Source organism: Urocampus carinirostris, chromosome 13, assembly GCF_059441175.1.
Source record: "Urocampus carinirostris isolate Australia breed hairy pipefish chromosome 13, RoL_Ucar_1.0, whole genome shotgun sequence".
NCBI classification, from domain to species: Eukaryota; Metazoa; Chordata; class Actinopteri; order Syngnathiformes; family Syngnathidae; genus Urocampus; species Urocampus carinirostris.
The window spans coordinates 34,846,314-34,867,287 of NC_142361.1; the positions used below are offsets into that span (position 1 = coordinate 34,846,314).

Here is a 20,974-nt window from a genome sequence, read left to right on the forward strand (position 1 = left end):
ACCTCAATTGTCAATCATGGACAATTCATTACATCCATGAGGCTCTTTAACTCCACCCAGGGGAGTAAAAGCCCATATTAAACCCCACCCCTACATTTGCATATTACCCTATTTTTATGTGTATTTTCCGTAGCACTATTTAAATACTCTATATCAACACGTTATATTGGGTATTTTTGTATTCTATATCTTTTATTTTATTATTTTCTTTTTCAACACAAGGATACTGCTGGAAGTGTTAACTTCCCTACAAGGATGAATAAAGTATCTATCGGCCGACTGACCAACCGACCTACCTACCTTGGTCATATCCCTCAAGAGGGGTGACCGACAGCAAGACAAACACATACAATAACAAAAAAGAAAATGAAAAAAAAAATAAAGAGGGAAAGAAATAGCAAAAAATAAATAAAAAACACACACACGAAAATTTTGGGACCATGGCCAACCCAAATGCCCAAACACCCAAACAAGTTAGGCACCTCCACACCTAAGATGAAACGGGACACAAGAAAGCAGCCATGCAAGTCACTCGGGTCAGGGTGACACAACACACTCTTCTGTTCATCAGCAGGGCCCAACAGCTTTCACTGGTTTACCCCTGCTGCATCATACAGGTGCCCACTGTCCTTTTACAAATGTGACAAATTTAAATATACCATCTTGTAATTTAGTGACAACAGTTTTTTATCACCTTATTTTTTCAGATATATATCCTTGACAAAGTCAAGAAGCTTTAATACAATACATAAATGTATGTGTTTTTTTTTCTTTGTATGCTTTAACATCCAAAAGTGGAGACACCGCTGTTATTGTTTTCTTTCTGATTTGCAGGAAGTGTGCTTAAAAAAACATCCAATGAGCTACTCTATTCCACCTCCACAGTACTACTCCCAACTTATCTTGGAAATGGAAACGCTCGGGTGGGACAAGTGAGTAAAGCCTGTCTTTCTCTCTTTGGATTTCTCTTTGGATTTCTTTCTTTCTCTGCCTTTCTTTCCCCGTCTCTCACTATTTCTCTTTTAATCTCTTTTGTTTCTCATGCTCTCTCTCTCTTTTTCCATGTCTCTCTCTTTCTTTGTTCATCCTCTCTACTTTTCTCTTTCTCTTATTTCTTTCTCTCTTTTTTTCTTTCTCTCTAATCTACTAGTGCGGCCCCCGAGAGAATGTTTGTTCTATCGTGTGGCCCCCCGAGTTAAAATGAGTTTGACACCCCTGGTCTCCACTGTAAACCGATTATGACTTGATTGCATTTCCCTCGTTTTTGTACTTATATTTGATTTATCATCATAATTTTATGCACGATAAGTTAAAATACCTGTTGCATGTTATCGGAGAAAACCTAGTTGAACTCAATCAGTAGCACAGGTTCAGTAATTTGTCTTTTAATTATTTTATTTAGGGAAAATCAATTGAAAATGAAAGAAACAATAGTTACAAAGGTTATTGTGACTGTCACAGCGTTTAGGAATTGATGTAACATCCCCTGCTGTTTCTCCCAAGAAGTACCGTAAATTCCGGACTATAGAGCGCACCTGATTATAAGCCGCACCCACCACATTTTAAGGGGAAAACCGATTTTGTACATACACAAGCCGCACCTGTATATAAGCCGCATGCGCCCACGTTTAAACATGTAACACAAACACAAAATTAACCCAAACCCGACTTAAAGTCCCGCGATTGAAACTAAATGTCCTTCATTGAAGTCCACAGTCCAAAAATCACAGCCGGCAAAATGAACGGAAAATGATACCGGTACTTAAGGTTTGATGCAGACCAGCAGAGTCCAGGTCCTGTTGAAAGTAATCCAAGGAAAAAAGTGTATATTTCCAAAGGTAAGGGTGGGAAAAATATACCAGATGAACACATTTACTCACGCAACTCCATTTTCTTTAACCAACTTTTTACCCCCTTTTCTTGTCTGTCCCTCACCTTTAGCGGTCCCCACTTAAACCCGGCACCCCGCGTTCGTTCCGCCCCTCATTTTTCGTTCACCCGTGCAAAACATATCAGAATAAGTGTCTAAAATAAATACAAATAAATACATTACACAAATATACAGTTGCAAATACATATTATACATGGGTTACACATATTTACAAAGAAAGACGGCACACCGAGAGAGTTTTCAAAGCTTTAATAATAATAATATAGCTTTGACAGGGCAGTTAATGGTAGCAACACTCGAGCGTCGCTAGCGGCGGTTAGAAAAATTACATAAATTGGCCGCATTACTGAATAAGCCGTAGGGTTGAAAGTTAGGGAAAAAAGTAGAAGCTTATAGTCCGGAATTTACGGTATATTCTTCAACTATGTACCTTCGCGCTAACAAATGATTCTTAATGACTTCCTTAGTCATTGGTTAAAGTAATATTTCCTTGTCACGTTTAATAATTGGCAGAACGTTTGCGTTGACAGACCCTCTAAATACGAACTTTTCTCCCCACCTGCATTGGAGAGGCAGAATCGAGATATTTGGTCTTTTCTCGTCGGGATTCCTTGGCTACTTGGGTACTATGACCATTTTCCACTTCCCTCTTAATGACCGCTCCTACAATTATGATATTAGTAAAATGCAAATAGCTCTAATTGAAGACTCTCAGGTTTTAATAGAAGGGGGTGAAGATATGCTGGAAATAGGATGAACACTATTTTGCAATGCGGGAGTATAGTTATGAGGCAATATACACAGTGGGCTTCAATCTCCAAAGCACTTGAGACTCGCTTAGTGTCTTAATTGGTACTGGCTGTGTTAATAGCCACTAGGGTCTTTTTTTTTTTCAGATGTAATTCTGTCTGCTGATTGGACCAGGTAAATGAGTTTTGCTCTCTCACTCTGGTTTCTGCTACTTCTGACCTGTCTCTCCATTAGTGTGTTTTGAGAGAGTGGTCATCTTAATTGATCAAAGATGGCATACTATATGGTAATTATTCATGAGGTTAAGTACCGTATTTTACGCACTATAGGGCGCACCGGGTTATAGGGCGCACCCCCAAAAAATAGTTTTTGGTCCTGTATCTTCCATACATAAGGCGAATTGGATTATAAGGCGCTACAACGTCGACAAAACAGTCAGATAGTTCAGTCAAACCTATTACCCCCTTAACATTCCCAAAGCTTGCAAAGAAGCAAATACGTGTCGTAGACACGTGCGGATGCGGTGTCCGTACGATGTCACTCAAATGAATCATTCCAAATATCATTCGGAAGGTTAAAGTCTTGGGATTCAAGAAATGCCAACCATTCCTTAGTTTCTATTTTCTTTTTCGCTTGCAACTTTACTGTGCATATGACAATAAACACTTGGAATTGAGTTTAATTTAAAAAAAGACCCATCACAGAAACATCTAGATCACTCTGAAACAAGATACTGGGAAACTATATAGCCGGAGTAGCTCCTCGAAGTCGTTGCGTTCAATAATAATGTGCAACCATGGTCCTCTTATATCCGTGAGTGTAGTAAATCCAGGAGAGTAAAATATTTACAAATACAGAATCGTAAAACATGTTTCCTCTATGCCGTAGAAGACCACACTTGCTATTCACATTCATCTTTTTCGGCCAATTGCAGGCTTTGTTTTGCCCCTTTAGCCTATGCGAGCCTGTAAATGATAAAAATGATCCGCCCCCTTTACCTCCGAATAACTTTAGCCAATAGTGATCGATTCAAATGATGATTGACACATCTTTTTCGGCCAATTGCAGCCTTTGTTTTGCCCCTATAGCCTATGCGAGCCTGTAAATGATAAAAAGGATCCGCCCCCCCTTACCTCCGAATAACTTTAGCCAATAGTGATCGATTCAACTGATGATTGACACATCTTTTTCGGCCAATTGCAGGGTTTGTTTTGCCCCTTTAGCCTATGCGAGCCTGTAAATGATAAAAAGGATCTGCCCCCTTACCTCCGAATAACTTTAGCCAATAGTGATCGATTCAAATGATGATTGACACATTGGTTAGCCAATGAAACGCCGGTATATAAATCCCAGCATACACCACGGACTTCTTCGCCTTCGGGGGAAAATCGAGTCGGCGGCTGGTTGCATTAGTTGCAAGACTTTGCGACTTAATATTGATCCATATATAAGGCGCACTGTATTATAAGGCGCACGGTCAGCTTTTGAAAAAAATTAAGACTTTTAGGTGCGCCTTATAGTGCGGAAAATACGGTAGGTTGGTTAGTATCACTTCGCCCAAAAACAACTCCATGTTTTTCTTTTGTCTGCATGTTTTTTTTCTGTGGTATTCAACAACATACTCTCCAGCAATTCTAATGAAATACATTTTATTTCCCTTGTTTTTTAAAAAATCAAATTTAGCTTTGTGCTATCTCAGAAAGACACAGAGTATAATAAAGAGCCTTTTGCTTGTGCCTTGACTCAAGTGTGATGTCACGGGATTCTATTTTTCCATTCACAGTTCGTCATTTAATTTACACATTGTACTAAGTGTCTGCTCTTTTCTTTGATGCTTGACACTTGTACAGATCTATTAAATGGTCTTACTTGAAGGACTCGTCAAAGATCTTAACCGTAATGTGTTTTTTTTTCATTGCTCCATAGTCCATACTTTTTGTGTTTAAGTACTCAAGGATATTACGTTATCGTTATACAGAAGCTCCCCTCTGCATCTATTTAACTACATCATTATCTACTTTTAGCATCTTGCGCTGCTATCAGTATCAAAGCACTGTGAAAGCAAAGACGGGCGCAAATTACCCGAAAGAAAAAAAGTATTGTGTGTTTGAAGATAAAAATAGAGATACGAATGATATAGAGCGATATAGACGCTGTATCAGAAATTACGTTTTTTAGGGGTCATAATAGACAATAAATTAAGCTGGAAAACACACATCAGACACATACAAACTAAAGTATCTAAAAGTATTTCAATAATTAATAAAGCCAAATTCATTTTAAACTATAATGCATTATATTTATTATATTGTTCTCTAGTTCTGCCATACTTAACATATTGTGCAGAAGTCTGGGGCAAGAATTACAAAAGTTCACTACAGCCCCTTTTTATCCTCCAAAAACGTGCAATTAGGACCATACACAGGGTAGGATGTCGAGATCATACTCTTATTTTATTCCTGCAGTCCAAATTATTAAAACTAGATGATTTAGTAAAGTTTTTCACTGGACAATAGCTATTTAAGGTCAACAAAAACATAGTGCCAGAAAACATCCATAAATTATTCATTCGTAAAGAGGGAAATTATAACTTAAGGGGCTGTAGTGAATTCGTAATCCCAAAGGTGAGAACCACCAGGAAAAGTATGTGTTTGTCTGTGTGTGGAGTCAAACTTTGGAACAATTTACATGACAAGATCAAACAATGTCCAACTATTCACTTGTTCAGGTTTAGATACAAAGGAACATTCCTGGAGGAATACAGAGATGAGGGTGGGGTATGAGTGGTGCAGGAGATTGGGAATAGTGCCTCGTTAACGTTGTTATTGTTGCTATTCTTATATCATAACTGTTATTATTAATATCATTATAATTGTTGTTGTGTCATTGGTATATTTGGTGGGGAAGTTGAAGGGGGAGGTAATATAAGCGTTTGCTTCTTACTGCCCCTTTTCGAACATATTATGCAGTGTTCTCGTTTGCCCGCGTCCCTGCGTCCTAGACGCATCATATTTGCTGGGAACCTAAAGTGTCAAATCAACGTGCGTCCCCGGGGACGCAACTTTTTTGACACAAAATTGTCATTATTACCCGATTACATTTTTTTAAACAAAGATTTACCGCACTCCAAACCTTTTGTCAGGCAGATCCGGCAGATGTTGTTTTGGAGTTTTCGTCTGCACGCCGATCTCGAGTTGTGTAGTGAAAAGTCCGTCTATTTTTAGAGAACCGGCTTTTTCGGCTCAACTCATTCAAGAGAGCCGGCTCTCAAACGGCTCACTTGCTTTGATGCATCATTTTACGAATTATGATGTTGTATAAAGAAGTTAAGAAAAAAAAGGAAGTATAAAAGGAGAAAAATGAAAAAAAGACAGGTTTGTGGTGATCCCTTTAATCGGTATATTACCAACAATAATTTGATGCAGAGAATGAATTAATCATTTGATGATTAAAACTGAATGAATATATAGATTTTTATTATATATTTGTCACCGATTTACAATTTCAACCTCGATGACACTAAATTTTGGGGACCCATAGATCTCTGTTGGGACCCATAGATTTTTGAGCATGCGAGTCCCTGGGACTCATCACTTTTCAGAGGTAAAATGAACACTGATTATGTAACGTTATTTTGCTGTTGAGTTATTTGTTTTTATTTTGATGTTCGAATAAAGTTTTCATTCATTCGGAAAAAGAGTTTGGGAAATTGTCCTTATCGTTGTATTGTTCCTTTGTATGATGGACTTCATTGCGGATGCCCTTGTGTTTGATTGCAAGTGGGCGATTGAACGGTCATGTTTACGAGCTATTCGCCGCGGACAACGTCGGCCATCATTCCATCACTTTCCTAAGAGCATGTGTGCGTGTCATCCCTGGGGACACTGCTCCCATCACTCCTTTCTAACACACTCCATAAATCCTCGGCAGATATATTGCCACGCCAACCTCAGCGCGCTTTGTGAGGTACTGTAAATCTAGAGGAGGACTCTCGAAGTCCTTTGTCTTGGATCAGTCTTTTGTCTCAAAGTTTCAGTTGACTGGGAAACTGTACTCGAAGAGGGGGAGCCGTGAGTCTTTCATACTGTGCCGGAGCAGCAGCAGGGCAGTAAATCTGAACCGAGCGTTACAGCGTGATCGGGACACATCAGTGCAGTGTCCTCCGCCTCAGTAGGTCGTAATCAGCTCAGGAAGGAGCAATGTAATTTATTGGACGAGCAGAGCTTGTGACCATGATCTCATTGGTAAAGTGATAAAAATATGTGTGATTTTATTAGTTTGTTAGTCTCCGCTGTTACAACCAACACCTAAATGAACACTTAGTGGAAATTTTCAAGCGTAGCATTGTTAATGCTTTAAAATGGTGCTGAAAACAGCAACTTTGTCCAAACGTGTCTTATTTGACCAATAGATGTATGGTGTATTGCAAGAAAATGAGTGCTAAAAAAGACACGCAAGAACACAATTAAGTCAAGTCAAGTTTATATGTGACGCCCTTAATCGCAGAGTCTCAAAGAGCTGCACAGATCAAAGACTATTGCAAACTACAGACAATTAAAACCTACATCAGGGCAAATAATACACATATCATCAACATAAAATATAGGTTATTCATATGCTATAGAATAGAAGTGTGTTTTAAGCCAAGATTTAAACATTTCCACTGAGGTTGCAGATCGAATCTCAGGGGGAAGAGCATTCCACAGCACCGGGGCCCGAATGGAAAACGCTCTCGTGCCTGCGGATCTCTTCTTGGCTCTTGGGATCACTAGTAGACCAGCGTTTTCAGAGCGAAGGCTCCGGACCGGAACATAGGGGGAAATCAAATCTGAAAGATATGAGGGAGCAAGTCCATGCATGATTTTGTATACTACCAACAGAACCTTAAAACCACATCTTAAGCTCACAGGGAGCTATTGTAGGTTAGCTAAAATCGGGGTAATGTGATCAAACTTTCTAGTCTTAGTTAAAAGCCTGGCTGCAGCATTTTGTACCAGCTGAAGCCTCTTGATTTCGGACTTCGGGAGACCGGAGAGTAGTGCATTACAGTCATCGAGACGGGAAGTAAAAAACACGTGAATTATAATCTCCGAATCCGACAGACAGCATAGGACGAATTTGAGCAATGTTGCGAAGATGGAAGAAAGCTGTTCTAGTAATATTCTTCTCCTGTGTTTGAAGGGACGGATCGTGGTCAACTATGACACCTAAATTTTTGACTGAGTCACTCTGGGTTACATTTGTCAATGTTCAGAGCAGTTTTTGAGAACAAGTCACGGCATTTAGATGGACCAATAACTAACATTTCAGTCTTTTCAGAGTTAAGGCGCAAGAAGTTGAGTGACATCCATTCTTTTATCTCAGAGAGGCAGGCCTCCAAACTTCCACAATTTAGTGTGGCAGATTCAAAGTGACCAAACGGTATAATTTGTCCTAACATTTATTTTGCCCAGCCTTTATCAAGGTTTTTGGAGGTACTCTTCATGTCAGCTTCCTTTAGGGGAGCCTCATGTTATGGAAAATAAATACTATTCTCTTGATCTAAAAGGCACTTTTATATGATAGTTTTTAGTACTGAAGTGCCGGTTGCCGGAAATGGAACTTTTTTTGGTTATTATTCAAATCAATATTTTTTTTTTTTTGTTCTTTTTTAATAAACAATGTATTTTACCTTTAAGTGGATCTAAATAATACACAATGACCCTTTAAGGCAGGGGTGTCAAATGTAGTTTAGCTCGGGCATCAAATGGTAGAAAAAAAACATTCTCACAGGAGGCAGACTTTGGCTGGGAGGCTGCCAATTAAATTATGATTCAAGGATGCAAGTTTCGATTATAAAAAAATATTGTGGTTTTTTTTTTCATCCTCAATATTGTTTTCCTTCACTAAGATTTAATCTCTTGTAGTGTTCATCGAGAGCATTGGAAAATAAACCCAACAAAACGACAATTGAACTAATTACCACTACAGTTTGTTTACCTCGGGGTAACTAATGCAGACTAAAAGTGACAAAAACCCATACAAACATTAATTTAAATGATTGATTTAGTGCTATTAAAGTCTTGACTTCTTTTTTTAATCTTTGTTTATTGATGAAAATTTCACCTGAATATGGGAACTTGGCTATTACATTTCATAGCTATTATAGAAAGGAGCTTTAAACTTCAACCAAAACACCCAGGACCTATTTTCTCTTTTTTTTTTTTCTCCATATTGCTTTAACCTTCTAGGACCTGGCGTGGACATAAATGCACATCAAACAAGAAAGTTCAGGACTTAGAAGAATAAACTTGTTGGTTAAGTAAAATGAAATTGGGATGGGTTTCCTTAATGTTCTCTGGTTGATCAATAGTAGCCAGACCAAACCGAGGCTTGCTGTATATTAATATATGCAGTTGGAAGCGTGTTCCTGCATTCCAGGATCACAGCAAGCCATTACCTGTGTATGCTGGAAGCCTAGAAGGACACGCGGATGAAGGCCAGAGCTATAAAAACAAAAGCTGTGGGCTTATATAATGGCGACAAAAAACTACATTCAGAGAAACTGGATGTCAGATTTACAAAACTAAAAAATTATGTCCAGATACTACTGTTTAAGTAGATCTAGACTAGAGAGCGCTCGTCTTGGGATCAAGAGATCGCAGGTTCGATTCCCATGTTTTATGTCGAAGTGTCCTTGGGCAAGACACTGAATACCTAATGCCCCCGAAAGCAGGTAGTTGCCTTGCATGGCTGACGCTGCTATCGGTGTGTGAGTGTGTGTGTGAATGGGTAAGTATGAAGCACATTGTAAAGCGCTTTGGGGGGTCTTCATGACTTGAAAAGTGCTATATAAATGCAGACTATTTACATTTACTTTATAGCTATAACGGAGTGTGAGTGATGCCTGGCTTTGGCGACATCCAGTGGACATTTTAAAAACTGCAGGTCATTGTATTACGCAAATTTTTCCTCTTGTGCTGCTTTCAGCATTGTGTCGGATGCCACGAAAAATTATGTAACAGTTCACATTTGGCCCGCTGGCAATGAGTTTGACACTTGATGTAACATTACTACCAATGTTCCCTGTAATTTTCCTTACGGGTCTGAGCATTCACACAAAGTCGGTGAGCAACGCTTGAAACAACAGTGAGCAACAGCAATCCCAAGTGTGGCAACTGAGTCATTATCAAACATGTTCAAAACGTGACATCAAGTTACATTTTGCTGAGTTTCCAGCAATGCAAAATTATTTTTCTCTTTTGAATGAATTGACTCATGTACTATTGCAAAGGTTGTACGGCCTACAAACGTCGTTTGTTCTTACAATTCTTTCACAAGATATTCTTTTTATTTCCTGATATGTTTTGTCGCATAATATTAACATTTTTGGGGGCTTATTTAGTCGGTTGTAAGATACAGAACTGTACTTAATCACATTTTTTAGTGGAAGTACAATGTTGGCAACAAGATTCACTTGATATAATTGGAAATTATTTGAATGCCATACAAACTTTTTCTTCTTTTTTCCGTGTTTTTTTTTCTACTTTTTTTTAAATTCCTTTAAAAAAAATCTCATTGTGTTTCTTTCTTTCTTTTTTCTCTGGCTTTTTTCTAAATTTTTCCTTCTTTTTTCTCTTACTTTTGTTTCTTTTTTTCTCAGCTTTTCACTACTTTTTCATTTTGGTATTTTTTTCTTTTTTGTTCTAGTCCCCCCGTCCTTTAAGTCATTTTGTGCATCATTTTTCATTTCGTTCTGTGTGGATTGTTACAAAGAATGACAATAAAAAGTAAATTCTATTCTATTCTATTTGGTCATGTTGGGATTAAAGAAGTAAAAACAACCCGAAGAGCCGTTTAGGACCCGAAAGAGCCGGTTCCTTTTAGTGAGCCGAGCCGAAGAAGCCGGTTCCCCGACAAACTCTACTAACTTTACTCAACTTCGTTCTCCTTCGAATCGACTTCAAAATACCGCATTTAGGACACAACGTCAGGGCAACCCGTGTATTTTTACCTTCATGCACTGTAACTTTGACTTTAGTCGCTTCTTAATTAGTAATTTTGAGCCCTCATTTTTATGCGCTGGCTAGATTTTCTTGTGCGCTGAGAATGCGCGAGCAGTGCGCAATTGCGCACGCGCGCAGCTTAGAGGCAACACTGATTACGACAGTCATTTTTAAGGAAAATGTTGTGTTGTGACTCTTCCCGTTTGTATGTTTTCTGTTCTGCAGGCTATTTTTCATCGACACGCAGTTTCAAATGTTGAAGATGAAAGCTGAGGACTCCTCCGGTCGGCAGCACATTCTTACCGTCAACCTCAAGTCGAAGGTAAGTGCGTTTCTTACTTTAATGTGTGAAAACTCCCTGTCAGCATTGATGACTAGGTCATCTCGGTGATAAAAATGATTCATTATAACGTGGAATGCGGTCCATCTCGATTTTGAGATTCAGCCAAACCCAGATCTAGGTCTGACTTCATTTAACACACACGGGCCATTCAATTTGCTGATAGCAAATCAGTGATTTACATCTGGGCCCTCAAATCTAGGGCAAATTGGAGAGGGTGTATGGATGTGATAACCCACTGTGACTGAGATGTAGCACAGATAAAACATTTCCACGCAGACTTCGGATTGATAGAAAATTATCCTCCATGAAAAGAGAAGGCAAGTACGCTCACTTTTATCTACATTGGTTTGGCGGCAATTTTTCGCTTTTAGGTATAGCTACACCCATACTCATCTAGAGGGCTAACATGATTTTTTTGACATTAACTTCTGTTAATATTTGTAGAAAAGAGGATAATTTGATTGTAAATTTCTTGATCGCTGTCATTTTGGACAAAACAATGGACCAAATTAAACTGAACCATTTTTGAGAATACCACAAAAATTATTTTTATTTCTAAGATTTCGCAATATCGTATGCGATACCATTCAAAAGTTTTTTTTCTCCCTGGGAAATGTCCTCAATTTCGAACAAAAAGCCGTTTCTTTATTTAGGATAACTAAATGGTCTGCATTAATATAGAGCTTTATGGTGAGCTTCACACTTTCCCTATTACACACACACTGATAGCAGCGACGGCCATACAAGGCGCCAACCTGCTTATCAGTGGTGAGATTAATTCAGTGTCTTGCCCAAGGACACTTGGACATTTAACTCTGAGGAGCCAAGCATCAAGCCTGCAAATTCTCTGCCCCAAGAAAAGGTCTCTACCTCCTGAGATACTACCTCCCTGGCAGAAGCTGTGCAGTTCCTGTATGACCTGTGCCAGAGTTTGGTCCACTGAGGTCACGGATCGAATCTTAGGGGGAAGAGCATTCCACAGCACGAATGGAGAACGCTCTCGAACCTGCGGATCTCTTCTTGGCTCTTGGGATCACTAGTAGACCAGCAATTTCAGAGCAAAAGGTTCCGGACCAGAACATAGGGGGAAATTAAATCTGAAAGATATGAGGGAGCAAGTCCATGCATGATTTTGTATACTACCAAGAGAACCTTAAAATCACATCTTAAGCTAACAGGGAGCCAATGCAGGTTAGCTAAAATCAGGGTAATTTGGTCAAATGTGGGTGTGATTAAATTTCCAAAAGTGCTAGAAAAAGAACTTTTGTGTGAAACTCATCTCATCTCATCAGCCGTACCGCTTATCCTCATTAGGGTCGCGGGGGGGGGGGGGGGGGGGGGGGGGGGGCCTGGAGCCCATCCCAGCCATCTCCGGGCAGTGGGCAGGGGACACCCTGAACTGGTTGCCAGCCAATCGCAGGGCACACAGGGACAGACAACTCATTCGCTCATTCACACCTAGGGACAATTTGGACCGGCCAATTCACCTGAAATGCATGTTTTTGGAACGTGGGAGGAAACCGGAGTGCCCGGAGGAAACCCACGCAAGCACGGGGAGAACATACAAACTCCGCACAGGAAGTCTGGAGCTGGATTTGAACCCACGACAGGTTCCCGTGACATGAACTGTGCCGCACAAGCGCTAACCACTGCGCTGCCGTGCTCCCCCTGTGTGAAACTCAACAGACTATTTTTGTCCTAAGAAACAAAGGTGATTCCATGCGAGAAATTGACAAGAAACTGATGATTTCCTTCAACAGTGTATACTACTCCCTTTATAGAACAGCCAAAACAGGCACTAATCACAGTATAAAGAGAAGTGAGAGGTTCTTCTGATCAACCAAGCAAGAGGACTAGTAAATTTGAGTCTCTAGTTTTAGAAAGTCACTTTAAAGGTCCTAGCAGCTTTGTTTAATATTACATCCAAAACACCAGTGTCAATATCTACAGTGAAGAGGCAACTATGAGATGCGTGCCTTCAAGGCCATATCTGACACTGGCCTACATAAGGAAGAGATTGATATTGAAAAGGAACACAGACATTTTATAACTCATTTGATAATGAATAGTGTCACTTTTTTATGGAAAACGCAAAATTGTCTCGGTGACCCCAATCTCTTGAACTGTACTGTATCTATTGTATGGGTAAATTTAGCTGCTGATTTACAATATCTGACTTAAACACGGTGAGGTGATGCTTGGCTAAGCCCAGCTGACATCCATCTGGGCTAAGGGAGAATGCTGAGAGCCCACTGTGTGCCCAGCTGGCTATTTACACTTCTTTCTGGAGCTGTAAAAATACCTTTCAGTTCTTCCTGCCTTCCAGCTTCTTTCACCAAATCTAGTGCCAGGTCATCCTTCAGTAAGCACAGCAAGGGGCGACAAAGGGCTGGACGAGTTGTGGATGAAAGTAAGGGTCACTATGGAAAGTTAGGGAGAGAAAATTGACTACCGTATTTTCCGCACTATAAGGCGCACCAGGTTATTGGGCGCACCCCCAAAAAATAGTTTTTGGTCCTATATTTTCCATACATAAGGCGCACCGGATTATAAGGCGCTACAATGGGAACGTCGACTAAACAGTCAGATAGTTCAGTCAAACGTATTACCCCCTTAACATTCCGAAATCTTGCAAAGAAGCAAATACGTGTCGTAGACACGTGCGGATGCGGTGTCCGTACGATGTCAACAAACAAACATTTCTTAGTTTCCATTTTATTTTTTGCTGGCAACTGTGTGGACAGCAAAGTAAGATTTTTTTCGTGCAGGGAAACGGGGTTCTTTACTGTGCATATGACAATACACACTTTGAATTGAATTTAGTTTAAAAATAGACTCATCACAGAAACATCAAGATCGTTCTAAAACAAGATACCGGGAAAATATAAAGCCGCGTAGCTCACCTAAGTTCTCTTGCAGCCATCACGTTCAATAACGATACGTAACCATGGTCTTCTTATAACCGTGCGTGTAGTAAATCCAGGAGAGTAAAATATTTACAAATACAGAATAGTAAAAAATGTTTTCTCTGTGCCGTAGTGCAACCCAACGTATGATTCACATTCATCTTTTTCGGCCAATTGCAGGCTTTGTTTTGCCCCTTTAGCCTATGCGAGCCTGTAAATGATAAAAAGGATCTGCCCCCTTTACCTCCAAATAACTTTAGCTAATAGTGACTGATTCAAATGATGATTGACACATTGGTTAGGAAATGAAACGCCGGTATATAAATCCCAGCATACACCGCGGACGACTTCGCCTTCGGGGGAAAATCTAGTCGGCGGCTGCTTGCCTTAGTTGCAAGACTTTGCGACTTAATATTGATCCATATATAAGGCGCACTGTATTATAAGGCGCATGGTCAGCTTTTGAAAAAAATAAAGGCTTTTAGGTGCGCCTTATAGTGCGGAAAACTTTGTACTCTAAGGACACAGATTTGATCACAATTATTTAATGGCTTCCTTGAAACACATTTGAGCCATTAGTTAAATATAAAGGCTGTAAGAAAACAAAGAACATACTGCATCATTTTTGTTTCAGAACAAGCAAGTATTTCATTGATTACGTTTTATCAATTATTTTTCTTGTATGTGACATTCTATCATTTTTATATTACATTTTATGTGATTGTGTTATTGTAAAGTGTACATTTTGTGTACTCAACTCCCCAATGTCCCCCACCAATAGCACCCAGCAGAGGCCCCCGAATGCTCAGCTGACTTGCCGGTCCCCCTTCTCTTGAAATGGACACCGGAGGTATGCCATTTTTGAAAACCTTTCTCAAATCCTACTTTATTTAATTATATCAATAATGAAAAAGCTTACTTTGATAGAATTTGACTATTTTCCACATTACTATTTTCATTTCATTGCATTTTCCCAAAAAAGGTATTAATAATAGAATCACATGTTTGTGCAATTTATGACACTTCTGTTTTACTTCGTAATTATTTATTTTGACATTAAGACGTACCGTACTTTCTGGACTATAAGGAGCACCTTAAGAACAAAAAAACTGCCAAAAATCTATAAGTGTGCCTTAAAGAACGGTAACACAGTGAATAAAATCTGAAACGCATATTTATGAAATGCTCCAACGTGCAGTAATCATTAAGAAATGAATGAAGTTAATAAAGTTGTGAAAGTAGATTTCCTAATATTTATGTTCTATGAAGGTTTTTGGTTAACATTTTATCTGTTTTTTTTTAATGCAACCCTTTACTCTAACTGTAGTTTTGATATTATGCGCCCTACATTATCCTTGCACATGACACTTGTTTCATATATATATATATATATATATATATATATATATATATGAGAGGTAGAGAGAGATTTAGAGAGAGATATGTAGGTGTGTAGATATATAGATGTAGAGATATGGAAATATATAGATGTAGGCAGGTACATGTAGAGAGAGAGTTGTAGAGAGTTGTAGATGTAGAGAGAGATATGTAGAGGTAGAGAGAGATGTGTAGATATATATATATATATATATATATAAAAATTATAGATGTAGAGATATGGAGATATATAGATGTAGATAGGTAGAGAGGTAGTTGTAGGTAAGTAGATGTAGAGAGAGAGATGTAGATGTAGAGAGAGATATGTGCAGATATATAGATACATTATAGATATATATATGTAGAAATATGGAGATATATAGAGATGTAGGCAGGTATGTAGATGTAGAGAGAGAGAGATGTAGATGTAGAGAGAGATGTGTAGATATATAGATATATTGTAGATGTAGAGATATGGAGATATGTAAATAGGTAGAAAGGTAGATGTAGGTAGGTAGGTAGGTAGATGTAGAGAGAGATGTAGATGTAGTGAGAGATGTAGATGGGTCGATGTGAAGAGAGAGATATGTAGATGTGAAGAGAGAGATATGTAAATGTGTAGATATATAGATGTAGAGATATGGAAATAGAGATATCTAGATGTAGAGAGGTAGATCTAGAGAGAGAGATGTAGATGAAGAGAGATATGCAGATGTGTATATATATATATATATATATATATATATATATATACATAGATCTAGATGCATAAGGGATGTTTTAAGTGTGTACGTTATAATCAAATACACTTCATAGTCCGGAAAATACAGTACTCAAGACGGGCTGCCAATGGAACGAAACTGATTTTTTTTGGGAAGTTATAAACCAACTTCTCTTTAATAGCAACTCTGTTAAGGGTGATGCTCACTCCTGTTCTTTTCCTCTTTATCGTAACCTTGAAATCACCTTGCCGCTGTCTTTGAGTTAACTGTAGTCGCACCAATGTCTTGTCTATGAAAACAACTGCCCAGTACGAAATGCATTATTATCGAAGTTTTAAGGAGATCGCGGGGAAGATCGACATGGTGTTTGTGTGTTTTTGCATGCACATTTTTGTATGCGCCAGTGTGTTTTTTGCATGTGTGTCGATACATGGCAGGCATACAGCGAAGACCAGCTTAGAACAGCGCTACCGTATGGAGTCTGTCTGCCTGCTGGGCTGGTGATGGATCTCTCCCACACTAGAGCATGAAGTGTGTGTGGAGGTCCATGTGTTTTGTGCATGCATATCTATGCCAAGTGTATTTTTTTTTCCTTTTTTTAGTCCGATGAGTGATGGTTAAGTAAGTGTGTGTGCGTGCACGTGAGTGCGGGGCAGGGGGAAGGGCCTGTCTGTCGGCCTGACATGTTCATTTGAAAGACTAATTATTGCTTGCTCTGTTGCAGGGCCAAGATGTGCTACTCAGGGCAGAAATTAACTACTAATGCCTAGACTATTAATGCCCAATCTTACAGTCTGCAGTATATATAGTAAATGAAGCGTTCACGTCCGTCTACAATTGAATTTTTCTTTAAGAAACTGAAATGATTTAACATTAAGTGGTAGGAATGTGATTTATGCGTCTCTCGGGGGAGAGAATAACCACGAATGCATAGCCTAATCTTCAGGGTTGGGTAGGGTTACTTTAACTGGATTACTTTCAATTACTTTTGGATTACTCCAATACCAAATCTGCTAATAAAAGACAAAAGAAACTAAATATGAATAAAATGATGACTCACAACACGTGGTAAGCTTTCTCTCCTGGCTTTGATCTCTTTGATCTCCGGCAAAACAAACATAAAATGCGACAGAAACAAAATGAAAATCAATCCAAACAGCTTGCCAACATCATGTTTGCCGTTCCATGTATTCCGTTACTCCTCAAGCCTGCACAAGATTTAGTCCTTTTATTCATATTTAGTTTCCTTTGTCTTTTATTAGCATACTGGACTGTCTCAGAAAATTAGAATATTGTGATAAAGTTCTTTATTTTCTGTAATGCAATTAAAAAAACAAAAATGTCATACATTCTGGATTCATTACACATCAACTGAACTATTTCAAGCCTTTTATTATTTGAATATTGCTGAATTTGGCTTACAGCTTAAGAAAACTCAAAAATCCTATCTCAAAATATTAGAATATCATGAAAAAGTATACAAGTAGGCTATTCAACTAATCACCTGAATCATCTAATTAACTCGAAACACCTTGCGAGGGTTTCCTGAGCCTTAAAAACACTCAGCTTGGTTCAGTAAACTAAATCACAAGTATGGGGAAGACTGCTGATCTGTCTGCTGTCCAGAGGACCATCATTGATACCCTCCATCAGGAGGGTAAGACACAAAAAGAAATTTCTCAAAGAGCAGGCTGTTCACAGAGTGCAGTTTCAAAGCATATCCACAAAAAGTCTGTTGGAAGGGAAAAATGTGGCCGGAAACGCTGCACAACCAAGAGAGATGACCGCAGCCTTAACAAAATTGTGAAGAAGATCCGCTTCTAGAATTTGGGGGAGCTTCAAAGACAGTGGGCTGAAGCTGGAGTCCAGGTATCAAAAGCCACAGTTCACAGACTTGTCCGGGAAATGGGCTACAATAGCCGTATTCCCATGGTCAAGCCACTTCTGAACTCAAGACAACGGAAGAAGCGTCTGACTTGGGCTATGGAGAAGAAGCACTGGACAGTTGCAGAGTGGTCCAAAGTCCTCTTTTCAGACGAAAGCAAGTTTTGCATTTCATTTGGAAGTCAAGGCGCCAGAGTCTGGAGAAAGGCTGGAGAGGAGCAAAATCCAAGTTGCTTGAAATCCAGTGTGAAGTTCCCACAGTCAGCAATGGTTTGGGGAGCCATGTCAGCTGCTGGTGTTGGTCCACTGTGTTTCATCAAGTCCAGAGTAAATGCAACTGTGTACCAAGAGATTTTAGAGCACTACATGCTTCCATCTGCTGAAAAGCTCTATGGAGATGAGGATTTCATTTTCCAGCATGATCTGGTACCTGCCCACAGTGCCAAAACCACCAGTAACTGGTGCACTGACCATGGCATCACTGTCCTTGATTGGCCTGCTAATTCCCCTGACCTGAACCCTATCGAGAATTTGTGGGGTATAGTTAAGAAGAAGATGAAAGACACCAGACCTACAAATGGAAATGAGCTGAAGGCCGCTATCGAAGCATCCTGGGCATCAATAACACCTCAGCAATGCCACAGGCTGATTGCCTCCATGCCACGCCAGATTGATGCAGTAATCCGTGCAAAAGGATTCCCAACCAAGTACTGAGTGCATCAAAGGACATTTTCAAATGTTTGATTTAGTTTTGCTGTTATAAAATTATTTTTTTACTTGGTCTGAGGAAGTATTCTAATATTTTGAGATAGGATTTTTGAGTTTTTTTCAGCTGTAAGCCAAAATCAGCAATATTCAAATAATAAAAGGCTTGAAATAGTTCAGTTGATGTGTAATGAATCCAGAATGTATGACATTTTTGTTTTTTTAATTGCATTACAGAAAATAAAGAACTTTATCACAATATTCTAATTTTCTAAGACAGTCCAGTATTTGGTATTGGAGTAATCCAAAAGTAATTGAAAGTAATCAAGTTAAAGTAACCCTACCCAAGCCTGCTAATCTCACAGTCTGCAGTATAGACGGTAGTTGCGGTGGTTTTAATTCTAAGAAGCATCAGACTACAATTGGACCAGCTCAGTAGCCTAGATGGTAAGGCGCCCGCTTTGAGACTGGGAGGTTCGGGTTCGCGCCCCGGCCGAGTCATTCCTAAGACTTAAAAAGTGGTCGGCGGCGCCCTCTCTTGGCTGCGGCTGCATCGGGTCAGATGCAATCGACATTTCGTTCTGTGTACATTGTTACACAGAATGACAATACAAGGAAATTATTATTAATTATTATTATTATTTGTCTATAAGAATGGAACTCAAATGGTTTACCATTAAAGTAGTAATTTGATGGTTTATTTCAGTGGTTTTTAACCTTTTTAGAAACTTTATCTACCTCATTTTCTTTTTCTTCTCTGTTCCTTTATCTTCTTGTTTTTTTTTACCTCACTGTGAATGTGTGAAACTGGAATGTCATGCCCAATTTTGTTGTCACAATATGTTAACCCATTTTGTAACAATGACAATAAAGGTACATTCTATTCTATTCTAAGTAGTCATCACCAAAGCAAAGCTTTTGGAGGAAGGGATATTTGAAATTATAGGATTCCATAATAAAAAAAGATAAAGAAGTCTATCCATCCATCTATCTAGACATCTATCTATCTAGACATCTATCTATCTATCTATCTATCTATCTATCTATCTATCTATCTATCTATCTATCTATCTATCTATCTATCTATCTATCTATCTATCTATCTATCTATCTATCTATCTATCTATCTATCTATCTATCTATCTATCTATCTATCTATTTATCTATCTATCTATCTATCCACCTTGGTCATCCCTCAAGAGGGGTGACCGACAGCAAGACAAACACATACAATAACAAAAAAAAGGAAAAAATAGCCAAAAAAAACACACACACAAACATTTTTGGACCATGGCCAACCCAAAAGCCCTATAACCCAAACAAGTTAGGCACACCTGCACCTAAGTTGGTCATGCTTTTGTCCCTCCAGATGAAACAGGACACAAGAAAGCGGCCATGCCACTCGGGTCAGGGTGACACAACACATTCTTTTGTTCAACAGCTGGGCCCGCCAGCTTTCACTGGTTTACCCCTGCTGCATCATACAGGTGCCCTGCCCATCAATTAGAATGCATCCAAATAAAGCATCTCTCTCAGTATTTCAGTACTTTTGTCAGTCCAGAGCGTATTCATGAGATGATGGCTTTCAGGGAAACGTGAAGTTTTTCAAGCTGTTTCACATACATGTGACAGATTAATTTTGGATATTAATCTCTGGCTGATATGAGAGTCAAGGAAGATGCAGGTTTGATATCAACAGGAGGGCCCCAGTTACCGCGGGGAGAAAAACGGACCCACTCCTTCGAATGACTCCTCTTTCTCACCGTGGCCCAGTGACGCGATTGTTTTTATTTAGAAGAAGTCAAGCAGTTGTAAAAACATACCATGATGAGTTTCATGTACCCTTCAAAATAAAGACTGAAAGTATGCATGTTTTTAAACAGAATCATATAAAAGAGTAGAAAAATAGAGAATAAGTAATAAAAATAGTATGAAATCAAGTATATTCCATCAGAGCCATTTGTAACGTGAGTAATTGAGAAAATTACAAATAACTAGATGTAATATACCTTACAATGTACATCATTTACACAAATGCAGACACAGGCAGAAAGGGGGCGGGGTGACTGTTGAGCCAATCAGAATGCAGAACACTATGCTTGATGAAAATCTGCGAAAATCCGAAACCCGCGAGAAGTAAAGCGCAATACAGCACGGGACGATTGCACTTTCTGTGTAAACATTCAGCTTTAAGTGTGTAATCGACTCAATCGGATTGCGTCGAAACCCAAGTGGCTACTTTCTTGATCCAAAGTGTGATTGTGTTTAGCTATTATCATTAAGAAGAGCGAACCAATAAGCTACAGCACACATTCACCCGAGTCTTGAGTAAATTCCCACTCTCTTTTCTACTCCTGTCTTAGATACACGAGGATTTCAATTACCTGCTCTTCTCTTTCTCCTCTTCTTCT

The 20,974-nt window shown here is 39.1% G+C and overlaps 1 protein-coding gene across 1 annotated transcript in view; it reads left to right on the forward strand.

Moving 5' to 3' along the window:
- fancl (FA complementation group L) overlaps nucleotides 1–20,974 on the forward strand; it is a 50,247-nt gene that overhangs the window by 10,466 nt on the left and 18,807 nt on the right. The window contains exons 6-8 of the mRNA XM_088350913.1: nucleotides 835–932; nucleotides 10,852–10,948; nucleotides 14,657–14,725. Coding sequence (XP_088207039.1) covers nucleotides 835–932; nucleotides 10,852–10,948; nucleotides 14,657–14,725 — 264 coding nt within the window. The remainder of the gene's footprint in view (nucleotides 1–834; nucleotides 933–10,851; nucleotides 10,949–14,656; nucleotides 14,726–20,974) is intronic.